Source organism: Carettochelys insculpta, chromosome 11 (genome assembly GCF_033958435.1).
Source record: "Carettochelys insculpta isolate YL-2023 chromosome 11, ASM3395843v1, whole genome shotgun sequence".
NCBI lineage: Eukaryota > Metazoa > Chordata > Testudines > Carettochelyidae > Carettochelys > Carettochelys insculpta.
The window spans coordinates 48,339,421-48,351,505 of record NC_134147.1 but is presented as its reverse complement, the minus strand read 5'-3'; the positions used below and the strand labels follow the sequence as shown (position 1 = coordinate 48,351,505).

The window sequence follows — 12,085 nt, the reverse complement described above, 5'->3', positions numbered from 1 at the left end:
CTCAGGTAGGTGTTGGGCATCCCAGTCCGGGTGCAACCTGGATGACCATGCTCCCCGGGTCCTGGAGGAGCTGGCACATGGCACTCAGCATCAGGCAGCTGGCCAGCATCACGGGCTGCAGAGCCATGGAGGGACTGGGTTCGGGGGGGTCGGAGGGAAGCCCTTGCCTGTGCCACCCATGTGGGGACCCATGGGATCCAGATGTCACAGGGCCCCCGGGACGGAGAGTGGAGGGGCAGGACAAGGACGCAGGACTAATGGCCCATTCCTCTATCCCCTTCTATCTCCACAGCTCCAGCACCCAGCTGCCAGCTGAACCCTGTCCACAGTCCAGGGAGCCCCACCACCGAGGACAAGAGGGAGTGGCTCGTACCCCGACTGGGCATGGCACAGGGGCACTGCTGGGCTGTATGCTGGCATCTGCAGGGACCCTGCACACACCGCTGCCCTGTGGGACCTCACAGCCATGCTGCAGGAGTGGCAGGCCTGGGACAGGGTGGCGGTCAACCTGGGTGTCCTGACCCAGGCTGTGACCACCCACCTGGCCCCACTGCTGCCCCCTCGTGAGCCCCTCCCACACCTGGCTCCCCTCCAACTTCCCCCCTTGCACCTCCCCACTACCCCAAACTCGCAGCCCTGATCCCAACCCAGCTGCCCTGGCTGGCCTCCTCCATCTGGCACACACACATGTGGCCAGGGCTGGCCGTGTGGAGGCAGCTCCCCCACAGCCCTTCCCCTGTGCTGACCCCAGTGAGGCAGCAGACACTACAGCCCAGCCACTCCCCTACCTCCCCGTACTCCCAGCCCCAGATCAGCCCCGTCGCGTCCTGAGGACGGCCTCTAGGATGGTGGCTACCAGGTTGGCCACCTGAAGCCACTGTAGGCCCGCAGCCAGCACACTAGCCACAGCCTGGATGGGTGTCAGGGTGGGTGGGGGGATGGCTCAGGGTCCCTGGGGTGCCCTGCGGTGCCTTCTCTGCACGGTCACCCTCTGCGTGCATGTGGACGGCTAGCTGGCCCTCAGTGTGAGCAGGCTGAGGGTCCTGGGAAGGGGCCCTTTAAAGATGTGGCTGGTGACAGCCCCAGAAGGGCTTGCCCACCAAGTGACCCTCCCTGTGGCATTTCCTGGCCCTTTCCTTTTGAAAGGGTGTCCTGGGCTGTGTGGACGTTCTCTTTCAAAAGAGCAGTCGGGCCTTTTGAAAGGGTGGGTCTGCCCTTCGATCCCCACTTGTCTGTGTGGACGCTCCTTTCTGAAAGGCTCTCTTTCTAAGTGTGTTTTTGAAAGCTGCACTTTCGAAAATGCGCTGTAGTGTAGACATAGCCCAAACATTCTTACCTGGTTGCCCAAGTGTGACTTTTGGTGCCATAGCATTGGCAGTGCATACACTCAACTTCGTCCTTTTCCCCCATCTTTGTTTTTTTGAAACTTTTGAATTCTTCCTGGTGTTCTGAAACATATTCTGATACAGATTTTCATCTTCTTCCCATTTTAGTGTGTCAGCTCTATAAACTGTTATCTGCTAACAGCTTGACATGTGTATGTCATGAGTGCGAGATTCATCAGTACCTTCAGAGGCGTGCACACGACACAGCTTGCATGCATGCTTATTTCTGGTGTGTATTTTCTAAACTAATCCACAGCCGTATTTCAACAGGCAGCTTTGCAGAAACCCAACACAGGCTAATACATTATTGTAATACAGATCTCTCATGCAAGGGATTATATTTTCCTAATAGAACAAATTATTATATATTTGAATGAATACAAAAGGAGGGTGAAAATCATGAAAAAAACAAATTCTACTTTTTGTAAAACCTGGGACTGTGTCAGCAAAAATTGGTTTAAACTGAAAACAAAGGGGCGTAACCATGGCCAAATCGTTGTCACAACTGCGTTTGTTTATGAACTATAGGAATAATGTATGTACAATATGAAAAGTTTACCACAACTTGGCCTGATCAGGGGGTAACTTGGCTACTTACATCTCATGGTTGGAGCTCCTGGGCCTTAACAACAAACGGCAGAAGTATAATTTGGTTTACCAGATCCCATTTCTGATGGGGAGGTGTAACCCAGCAGCGAAAAGATCCACTTGGAAGGTGTACTCAGAGTGCATCTTCACATAGCTTCCTCCTTCCTTACTATCCCACACCTAGCCATGGCTTTACCTATGAACAGTGGAACAGCACACTTTATGAACTCTAACATGGAGAGTTTCAGTTCTGTACCTATGTGCCAAACAGTTGATGAAGTTGACTGTGACAAAACCCAAGAAACGTTTACAACCCATAGATACAAAATGAAGAGGCTTTAAATCTGCTAGCAGTAATCCAGTGTATTATTGTAACTTATAAGGTTCATATGTGGACGAAATTTCTCAAAAGCAGTTACTATAATTTAATTAGCACAGAGACTTCCCTGAAGGTGAAGAAAGATGATATTCTTTCTGGTAAAAAAGGAGAGAGAATCCATGGATCATGTGCCTTTGGACATCACTCTACATTTTTTGGAGTACAAAGATAAGGTACCATGAAATCCATATCAACAAACATCTGTTTAGCCAGTAATGAAAAAAACATTTTCCTTCTACGAAGCCATAATTTACATATTAACACTTCAAAACCCCTTTGATTTAACCTAATTTGTTCACACACACAGTCTTTCAATATTTAATATAAAACAAACTAGTCTCACAAACAGATGTCAAATCCACAAGAGCTCACGTGCTGTGTTCTGCTGTCTTGTAACAATGCAAAAAATAAGATGTTACATTATTTGTAAAATATATTCATTTGCTTGCAAAATAACTGACTGATTCAAATTCTTTCCTTATACAATAAAATGCTACCCCCTGGTTAATACTTCAACAAACAAATAGATGTTGATTCTGTTCGGATGGAGAACAATATTCTCTGAACTATGAAATAGCTAAGCCAATTCATAATATTTTCCAGTTTCTGGATCAAAGTAACAGTTGAGACATGGATCATACAAAAGAGTCAGGACTTCCTCATCCTCCTCAGCAGTGACGTTATCTTCACCTGGGTACAGTATGAAAAATAAGAGTAAAATCACCTTTCTAGTCACTTCTGAAACACAGCAGAATTACCTTTTTAACACGGGTGACAATCCGGCAGAATGTCTCTTTAGCAGGTGTAATCTCTCATCTTTTGTAGCCTTTGAGGTTAAAATTTATTCACGTTTTCATTTGTGTTTGCAAAATTTTATATTTGATTGAGGTAAAATTCTATAATGCAAACTTTGCCTAACAACCGTAAGCACACGGAGTTCACTAGAATAGTATATTAAAAAGTTGGTCTAAAAATATAGCTGTTGATAGTGAGCTGAAGTACTCCTAAAGGAGATTTGTTTCACAGTTTCTTAAATAATTGTGTATTAGCATGTACATAAACAACTGTCAATCAGCCCTGAAGCTGTGAAAGTGAAATCACATTAACTATTTAAATGTCCTACGTGAAAGAATCAGAGACTATAAAGCAAAAGGTCCTGAGTCATATATTTCATTTAGAAGTTCGGGCAATCAGAGCAGTGGGGGCGGAGCCTGGGAGAAAAGGGAGCGTTTCTCCATGCCGGCGTTCCCTCAAGCCAGGGGAGGGGGCAGCAGCAGTGACATGTGGAGGTAAGTGCCCTTCCCCATTGTCCAGACTCCTACACCTTGACCCTCAGCCTGTTCCTGTACCCTCCCTCCTGCCCAGACCTGACCTCCAGCCCCCTTCTGACCTCCCATGGCTGCCCCACCCCACATATGCACCTTACGTCCCACCCAGATCCCCCAACCCCAGCCCACTCCTGCACCTCTCTGCCACCCAGACCCCACACCTGCACCTTGGCAGCCTTCTCCTGCACACTGAATCCTGAACCCCCAATTTTTGGTCCCACCCTGGGCCCCCCCAGGAGAGTTAATCTGGGGACAGCTCTGAACCTAAGTTCCCCGTTTCCCACCTCCCTGCCCGGTGCTGGAGTGTGAGGGCACAGTATCAGTGAGGAGCCACAACACTGAGGGTTTTGTGTGTTTTTTTTGTTTTTGTTTTTTTCCTTCTCACTTTTATGCAGCTTCTGACTGATTTTTCTGTGGGTCAGTGTCCCCACCCCTGCTTTAAAATAAAGATAGGGCAGCAGAGTTTGTTGGTCTGACTGTCCTAATCCCATCCATCAACCGGCTGAGGAATTTCTGTGTAAGTGGTAGTAACCAGTCCTGCTGTCAGTGAATGTGAGGTAAGGGTTTAATGGTGGAAAAGCAGGCATTGCACTAAAGCTGTTAAAGGTTTATAAGAGAACAGGAGATTCTTGTATAATATCTTTCATACAAATTAATGCAGACATCCAGTTATCACTTCCAGGTCATATTTTGTCTCACTTTTGTGACTGTAAGGGGCCTGTCCACTCAAGATGGCTACAACTACATTTAACCACTACTATCAACACAAAGGCCGCGTCTACACCACAAAAATAACTTTGAAGTTGCTTACTCCGAACTACAACTTAGAAGTAACAGACTTCGAAGTTGACCGTCTACACACACCGTACTTTGAAGATAAAGGTCAAAGTAGGGCACGACTCCATTCCTGGGAATGGAGTAAGGATCTCGAAGTTAGGCTCCCTTACTTCCAAGTTAACTTCAAAGTAAGAGAAAATGTGTGTAGACTCTCTGCAGACTACTTCAAAGTAGTGCCTAATTTCGAAGTTAACTTCAAAGTCAGTTCCTAGTGTAGACGCACCCAAAGTGTTTTATGATTGTTTTTATTATTAAGGGAATTTAATTAATGAACATTTCACTAATTACCTTGATCAGAGATTCTAGTAAGAACAATAGGGAAAACCAACAAATTTGCAAATATGCTTCTGTGCAAGCTTCTGAAGTAAAATCTTTCAATTTTCAACCTTATGGAAATTCGAGGGTTACTGCAGCAAGTGTTGGATTTCATAACACTGACATCAAAAATCATTTCAGCCCCTTTCAGAAAAATATGTCTAACATGCTTTTAACTCAAGGATTACTGTCCCATTCTCTTTGGTTTATTTGGGCCACTTAACATAACATATTATTCAACTCATCAAAGCAAGGTCCCCTCTTGACAGCCAAGTTCTATTTTGCTGTCAGAAGCAATTATAAATGTACACCTATGAAAACATTCCCAATTTGAGGGGCATAATCTATTTTAGACGGTAAATCACTGACACACGTTCACCCCTTGGGCAGCCAAAATACACAGCATAGATTTATGAGGTCTCACACTAAATTCTCTGTACCTGGTGAAAAATGTAGGGACCCAACGTATTCCCTAGGGTAGCAGAAGAGAAAAAAAATGACCTTTGTAGAAAAAGATGTATTTACTTTAATTTGATTGTTGGTCACTGTCCCGTTTCAAGCACATTCTCTGGCATCCTCTAGCTATGGCCAGATTCAACGGGTGCCGGGCTCAAAGGTGGTGTTTTCAGTGGTAGTGACAAAAGGGAAAACCGAATATTTGAAGTAAAACATTTCCTTTCTTCCTTATGTGGATTCATTCTCACTAACCTCCAAGAATGTTCTGGACCTTGCAGTATCTCCCGGAACCTTCCAGTCTTTCTGAAAACTACATTTTCCTCAACCCCCCAGAATGCAGCCAGCCACGCCCACGCGGGTATTTAAGGGGCAGGCCTTTGCTGACAGTCAGCCATAAGAACGAAGTGAGAGCCCAGCTGCCAGGCTGTGAATCTTGCTTTAGTGTGTAATGAGGTAAGTGCACTTATGTTTTAAGATCTGAAGGGTATACATGGCGACCAATAAAGGACACAGTTAACAAGACTCCAAGATATCTGTCAAAGCCCTAGCTATGCAACAATATAAAAAAAAATTTGTACTTTTGCTATGCTTAACACACATAGTTTTTCTAAGATTGCAGAACACGGACTTTTGCTTTCCCTGATGCTATCTGTTTTCCCACATAGAAAATAAGGATGTAAACTCCTGCTTGTTCACAGGTTAAACATTAAGCTTCACCCATAAACTGATTAAATGGGGAGGTGCCGGGGGAGGGGGAGCACTCTGGGCAGCACTCTGCCCATGATTTGCCCAGGGCCACTGCAGACCACAGCTGCTCTGGCTGGTCTACTGTGCACTTCCACCCATACTGCTTCCAGGCTGGGCCTGTTCCAGCTCCCACCCGTTACCCGCTAGTGGTAAAAGCCTCATCCATATAGGGTGAAGCCTACTGGTTAACTGTTAATATCCTAATAGAAAAGAAAAATGCCCCTGAAGAAGCCTTCAGGAGCTCAGAATAAGGAGTGAAAAGCTCAGTTGCAATCTAGTTTGCAGCAAAGGGCAAATTTTACAGATTCTAATACAGAAATTCATTGTCCTACGTGACAGGGAAAAATCAAAGCTTGCAAGTTGCACACCAGAGATGTGAAGTGGGTGACAAATGCCAAAAAAGAAGGTATTCAAAAGTGTAAACAAATGGAGCAGGGAGGCAGGAAAATGCTCCTCCATGGGTATGCTATTTGGCCTAGGGCTGGACCTGTCTACAGCGAAGAACCTTAGCACCTGGGAGCTGCTGTCATATTAGATGATGCCTCAATAGTGTTTAGCAGTGCCTAAGAGGAATGCCAAGCTTTCATAGAGGACATGACCTCAAGTCTTTACTCACATAAGCAGTGGTGACTCATCAGAGCAGTCCTGTTTAAATCAATGGAGCTATTCTCGTGTGTAAGGATTCGCTGCATGAGTAAAGGTTGCCACCCCACGGTTACACATCCCCCCCTGCAAGGGCTCTTCATTTCTACAGCAGCAACATCCTCTTTCAAAATAAACAGGATTAATTTACTTCCAGAGCGAATCCATATTGCTCTTGATTAATGGATAACAGTCACTATGCAAAGGAGTTCCCCACTTACTAGAGAGACAGCTGTTTGTCTTGCCTGACTCGACCAACCTAAGCTGAGGACTTGAGTCTGACCAGAATCTACCTCCATGGAAGTGCAACCAAATGGCCACACTGACTTCCTTGCGGAAGTGAGCATTTAACAGCAGTATAAGAACACTACTGAACAATACTTTGTTCTGACCACTTGTAAATCTCCTGTCTGTTTTAGAGAGTCTTTCTGTTTGTTTGATCAAGGGCTCCTGCATGGTAGGAACTAGGACCAGAATCTGGTATATAGCTTCCGCATATAACTTGAAGAAAGGTAAGGGTATGGTTGTGCCAGGAAAATGGGATGTGCCTGGAATGGGGTTGGTTCTCATAAAACCAAAGAGAAAGAATCACTAAATCAAGTGCAGTCCTCAAAACTGAATGTTCAAAGAGACTGAACTAAGATGAGCCAGAAAAACAGGATGAATCTGGAATAGGACTGCTTCTCAATAAACCTTACAGAAAAGAGATAAAATGGAGAAATTTGGGTTAATGCTCTGTTTTGGCATAGCAAAAATTAACGCTTAAATTTTGAAAACCAAATTGATGATAGCCCTTTTTTGTTAAAACCTAGCGAATGGTAAGAGTTTATAGAGGTGAAGAAAAGAATACACCCGATGGCATTCCAATTAAAAATAATTTACTAATTATATTAAATGGACAGATTTTAACAATCCATTTTTAAGAATTCCAAAATAAAAATTAACTTCATATAAGTAACACTGCATTTTTGAAAAATACAGTAATTTATATAAAGCACATACATTTTCTTTTATTTTCAACCCTCCAGCATCCCCAAGCTGAATGGAGTTAAAGACCCAAGCATTGCTGGGTAAATCTACTAGTCATTACATATTTTTCGCCTGTTCCCATCATTATAAATTCCTACCTGGAATACTTAGACTTGCTGAAGAGTCAATATGCTCGGCTAGCTGCTGGCTGGGAAGATTTATGGGGGGGCTGAACGCATTTAACCAGTCCCTGAAAAAGATGAATCCAAATGTTAGTCATTCTGAACGACACTGTTTTGTTCCTCCCTAAGTCTCTCCGTTAAAAATGTTCATAAGTATCTATGGTGAAACACCATAAAGCTAGATTTCAAGGTGGTATAAAATTATGAGTTCTTTAAGTTTAATAAAATCAACAGCAGTCTTCACCCAAGTTGGAAAAGTAAGGTGTACTTGGCAGTAAAATGAGTATTGCCTTGGGCAGAATTCTCCAAGCACTTCTACAGTAGACCTCAAGCTCACATAATGATTTTCCTTTGAGTAAACACATTTATGAATGTGGGCTTTTAACTATAATAGAAAATATCTGAACAACAAAACCCATTTCTATTGTAAAATTGCCCATTTTACATGCACTGCATTTTGACACTGGTTACGTGCATCTGATGAAGTGGGTTTTTGCCCACGAAAGCTTATGCTCCAAAATATCTGTTAGTCTATAAGGTGTCACAAGAGTTCTTGTTGTTCTCGAAGCTACAGACTAACAGGGCTATCTCTCTGATACTTGGTAACACCAATTACCAAACCAAAACTAATGAAATAAGCAAAGTTAACATGCTATATAATGGAATTTCATAATCACAGACAAATACCCATTAAAACACATTCCTAACAACACATCTATAAAGACCTCTCACGGACTTTCATGCTAATGGAGAACTTTCTGTTAACATTTTATTTTATTTCTCTAATTATAACCAACAGAAAAATTACTACATGGCAGCAAATTGCAGCTTTATATTTAACTGCAACTCACTTAACTCATTATATGAATAGACTTGCATAATTACATGCATTCTCATATTTGCACATGTACACTTTTGGCCTCATTTTCAAAGGAACATTTGTTTTTATTTACTGCATTATTACTTCCAAAATATATCCAACAAAAGGGAAAGGGAAGAAGAATGTTCAGTGTACTTTAAAAAAAAGAAAAGAAAAGAAAGGGAATGGGAAAACAACATATATCTGACCCCTAGAAATAGGAGACTTATATGAAGGTAGCATAAGTCTTATAACTCACTTTATAACACACAGGAAGAGAAGATGGCAGAGCTGCACAACTACAGTTACACTTTCTGGGCAGGGTCCATTGTTTTGGTACATTTGTCCCATACTTAACACGATGGACTTGAAGCCTCTAGATGCTACTGAAGTACAAAAAATAAAAACACTAATTCATGCACTAGTGTACCTTTTTGTATATCTGCCACAGAAATACAGGGTTAAATTAGGAACATATTTTACTGGGTGAATATTCAGAGTTAGAAGACTATGGAGAGGGACCCCTTCTGGACCCACCTGCTGCAGTGGTGTTTTACTTCAGTAAACAACAAGATTTGGTGGGCCTTCTGCAATTGAGTTGGGGCCAGATAAGAGAGGGTTACTCACCTTGTGCAGTAACTGAGGCTCTTCAAGATGAGTGCTTCAGTGTGTGCTCCACTTAAGATGCTTGCGATGCCCTGGCCTTATGGTTGGAAGTTTTTAGCAGTAGTGCCCTGCTGTGGTGTGCCTGTGTGGCATACTCCTTGTGCATCCATGAGCCATCACCTGCTGTGTGCGTCAATTGTCCTGCAGTTCCTTCTCTACCCCAAAGAGGTACTGATCCAAAGCAGGGGGGAGGAGGGAGAGTCATGGAGCACTCACAGGGACATGCATCTTGAAGGACTTCAGTTAATATACAAGGGGAGTAACCCTCTCTTCTTCTTCGAAGAGTGTCCCTGTGGTTGCACTACTTACAGTGACTTTGGGGCAGTAACATTTTGCTGGAGGCAGGGCTTCAGTGTCATACTGTTGGTAATACTCAGAACGGATTGGCTCAATCTAGTGGCCTGCACTGCATGCTGATCTACAGCATAGTGCTTGGTAAATGTATGGACAGATGTCCAGGTAGCTGCTTTACCCATGTCCTCCAGTGGGACATTATTAAGGAAAACATGATGCCACTTGTGCTCTCGTGGAGTGCGTGAATGACGCTCGGGGTTGGCAGCTTGTTCAATTCATAGCAAAGTTTTATGCATTGTGAGATCCATTTGGAAACCTTTCTTTGGACATTTGTCACCCCTGTGATCTGTTGGTAGTGGAGATGAAGAGATGTGGCAATCACCTGAAAGTCTTTGTCCTTTACATGTAGAAGGTGAGGTCTGTATGGACATTGAGGGTAGGAAGGTCCGACTGTCTGGCATTTGACTGTGGTTTCGAGTAGAATACGGATAAGTAGATTTGTTGGTTGAGGTGTAAAGGAGAGATTCCTTTTGGTAAGAATTTGGGCTGTGGCATAAGGATTACTTTGTCCTTTTGGAAAACTGTAGATGGCAAATGGTTCTCTTGTGAGTGTATGTAGCACCATGTTTAGGTCCCACCTCAGCATGGGCTGCTGTAAAGGTGGGCAAGTATTTAACTCTCTGATACATCATTTCATGGTAGGGTGAGCAAACACTGAATGTCCGTTTTTGACTAAAATTGCTGCAAAGTGTATCTCTAGGTGTGTTTTTGTGAGGCCCTATGTTTAAGGTGGACTGTGTAATCACGAAGTGCTGGTATTTGTGCCAAGGTGGAGATATTACATGATTTATACACCATGTCTGGAATCTATGCCATTTTTGGTCATATGCCTTTCTGGTGCTTGGCTTGCAGCTATTAATGAGGATTGATTGCACTTCTCTTGAACATTGTTCCAGAGTTGTTAACCCTGAAGGAGCCATGGTGTGTGTGGGTGAAGTGTTGCACCCTTGTCCTGAGTCAGCAGGAGGAGACTGGGGGAGATTCAGAGATGGAACCACAAACATCTGTTTCAGGTAAGGATACCATGCTTGCCACGGCCATACCAGAGCTATAATGATGACTTAAGTTTGTCCTGCCTTATTTTGTACATCTCTGGATGATGGGACTTGGGGAAAGGCATACAGTAGTGGTGCATCCCATTTGATTGCAAATGCACCCCCAACAAGCTTTTGCTTAGACTGTCTCAAGAGCAGTGCTTGCGGCATTTTGTGTTGTTATTTGTAGCAAACAGATCTATAGTTGGGTCCCCCCAAGTTTGAAATATGATATTTGCTACCTGTGGGTCTAATTCCCATTTGGGGCTGTGGTGGAAATGCCTGCTGAGCCTGTTGGCAGTTCAGTTCTGTTTGTCTGGGGGGTAGGTAGCCAAGATGTGTACGTTGGTTGCTATGCACCAGTCACAGAGCTGGATAGCTTCCATGCATAATTGGTATGATGGGGATCTGCCCTGGTGATTTATGTAATGTATGGTGGCTGTACTGTCTGTGAATATTTTGACCCCTTTGTTGATGATCAGAAAATGTTTGTATGCCCCCCATGCCCTCTCACTCCTATGGCACGGATGTGTACGGTTGCCTCCCCTGGGGACCAACATCCTTGGATTGTCCTGTGTGGGCTCCCCAGCCCTGTAATGATGCATCTGTTGTGCTTGCTAATATTGGCATTCGTGCTGCAAAGGGAATACCCTGGCAGACACTGTAAGGTTGGGTCCACCAGTTTAGGGGTAGTCTGACACTCTGTGGCATTCTCAGCTTTTTGTGGATGGTGTCTGTGGGGTCTATAAACAGTATTTAGCCATTCCTGGAGGCCTCTCCTATGGAGTCTTGTGTAATTCACCAAGGTGGTGGCTGCCATGTGGCCTCAGAGTTGTGGGCATTGTTTCGCTGCACCTGAGGGCTCTGCTGGATGGCATTTAAGAGTGCAGTATTGTGCAGAAAGGGGCTTTTTTTTTTTTTTTTGTTTTTTTAAAGAATGACCAATGAAGAGGAACGAGAAAGGGCCTGGTGCCAAAGGGCACTGGCTGAAGAAAGAACTTCAGTAGAGAAAAGAAAAAAAAATTCTTTGGAACAAAATGAAGGGGCTAGATAACATGGATGGAAAACAGGGCTAAGAACGAACTACTAAACTATTTGTGGAGGAAAAGAGAGAGCAGCTGGAGTTCCGACTGCTGTCGGGGTGGTACAGAAGGAACTGAGGAACACTTGATGGCACGCGGCGAGTAATGGCTCACAGATGCACGAGACATGTACTCTGTGTGTGTGCCACACCAAGGCACTGCTGCTAAAAACTTCTGCCTGTAAGTACTGGGGCTGTAAATACTTAAAGAGGAGCATCCACGGGGACACTCCTCAAAGAAGAACTTATGGATGCAGCACGGC

General features: G+C 44.0%; 1 protein-coding gene and 1 long non-coding RNA gene across 8 annotated transcripts in view; one reads left to right on the top strand and one right to left on the bottom strand.

Annotated features, from left to right (window-relative positions):
• Positions 1–2,330: 2,330 nt before the first annotated feature.
• The window catches only part of CFAP20DC (CFAP20 domain containing), a 180,046-nt gene continuing 170,291 nt past the window's right edge, over positions 2,331–12,085 (bottom strand). For all 7 annotated transcript variants that reach the window (XM_075005363.1, XM_075005359.1, XM_075005364.1 and 4 more), the window contains 2 exons: positions 7,805–7,896; positions 2,331–3,042 (listed from right to left, as the gene is read on the bottom strand). In XM_075005363.1, the coding sequence (XP_074861464.1) occupies positions 2,930–3,042; positions 7,805–7,896 (205 nt within the window). In that variant the 3' untranslated portion in view covers positions 2,331–2,929. The remainder of the gene's footprint in view (positions 3,043–7,804; positions 7,897–12,085) is intronic.
• LOC142019030 (uncharacterized) lies at positions 5,459–11,796 on the top strand. Its single transcript, XR_012646980.1, has 3 exons — positions 5,459–5,741; positions 10,604–10,720; positions 11,678–11,796. It is a non-coding gene; the product is annotated as an uncharacterized LOC142019030 (long non-coding RNA).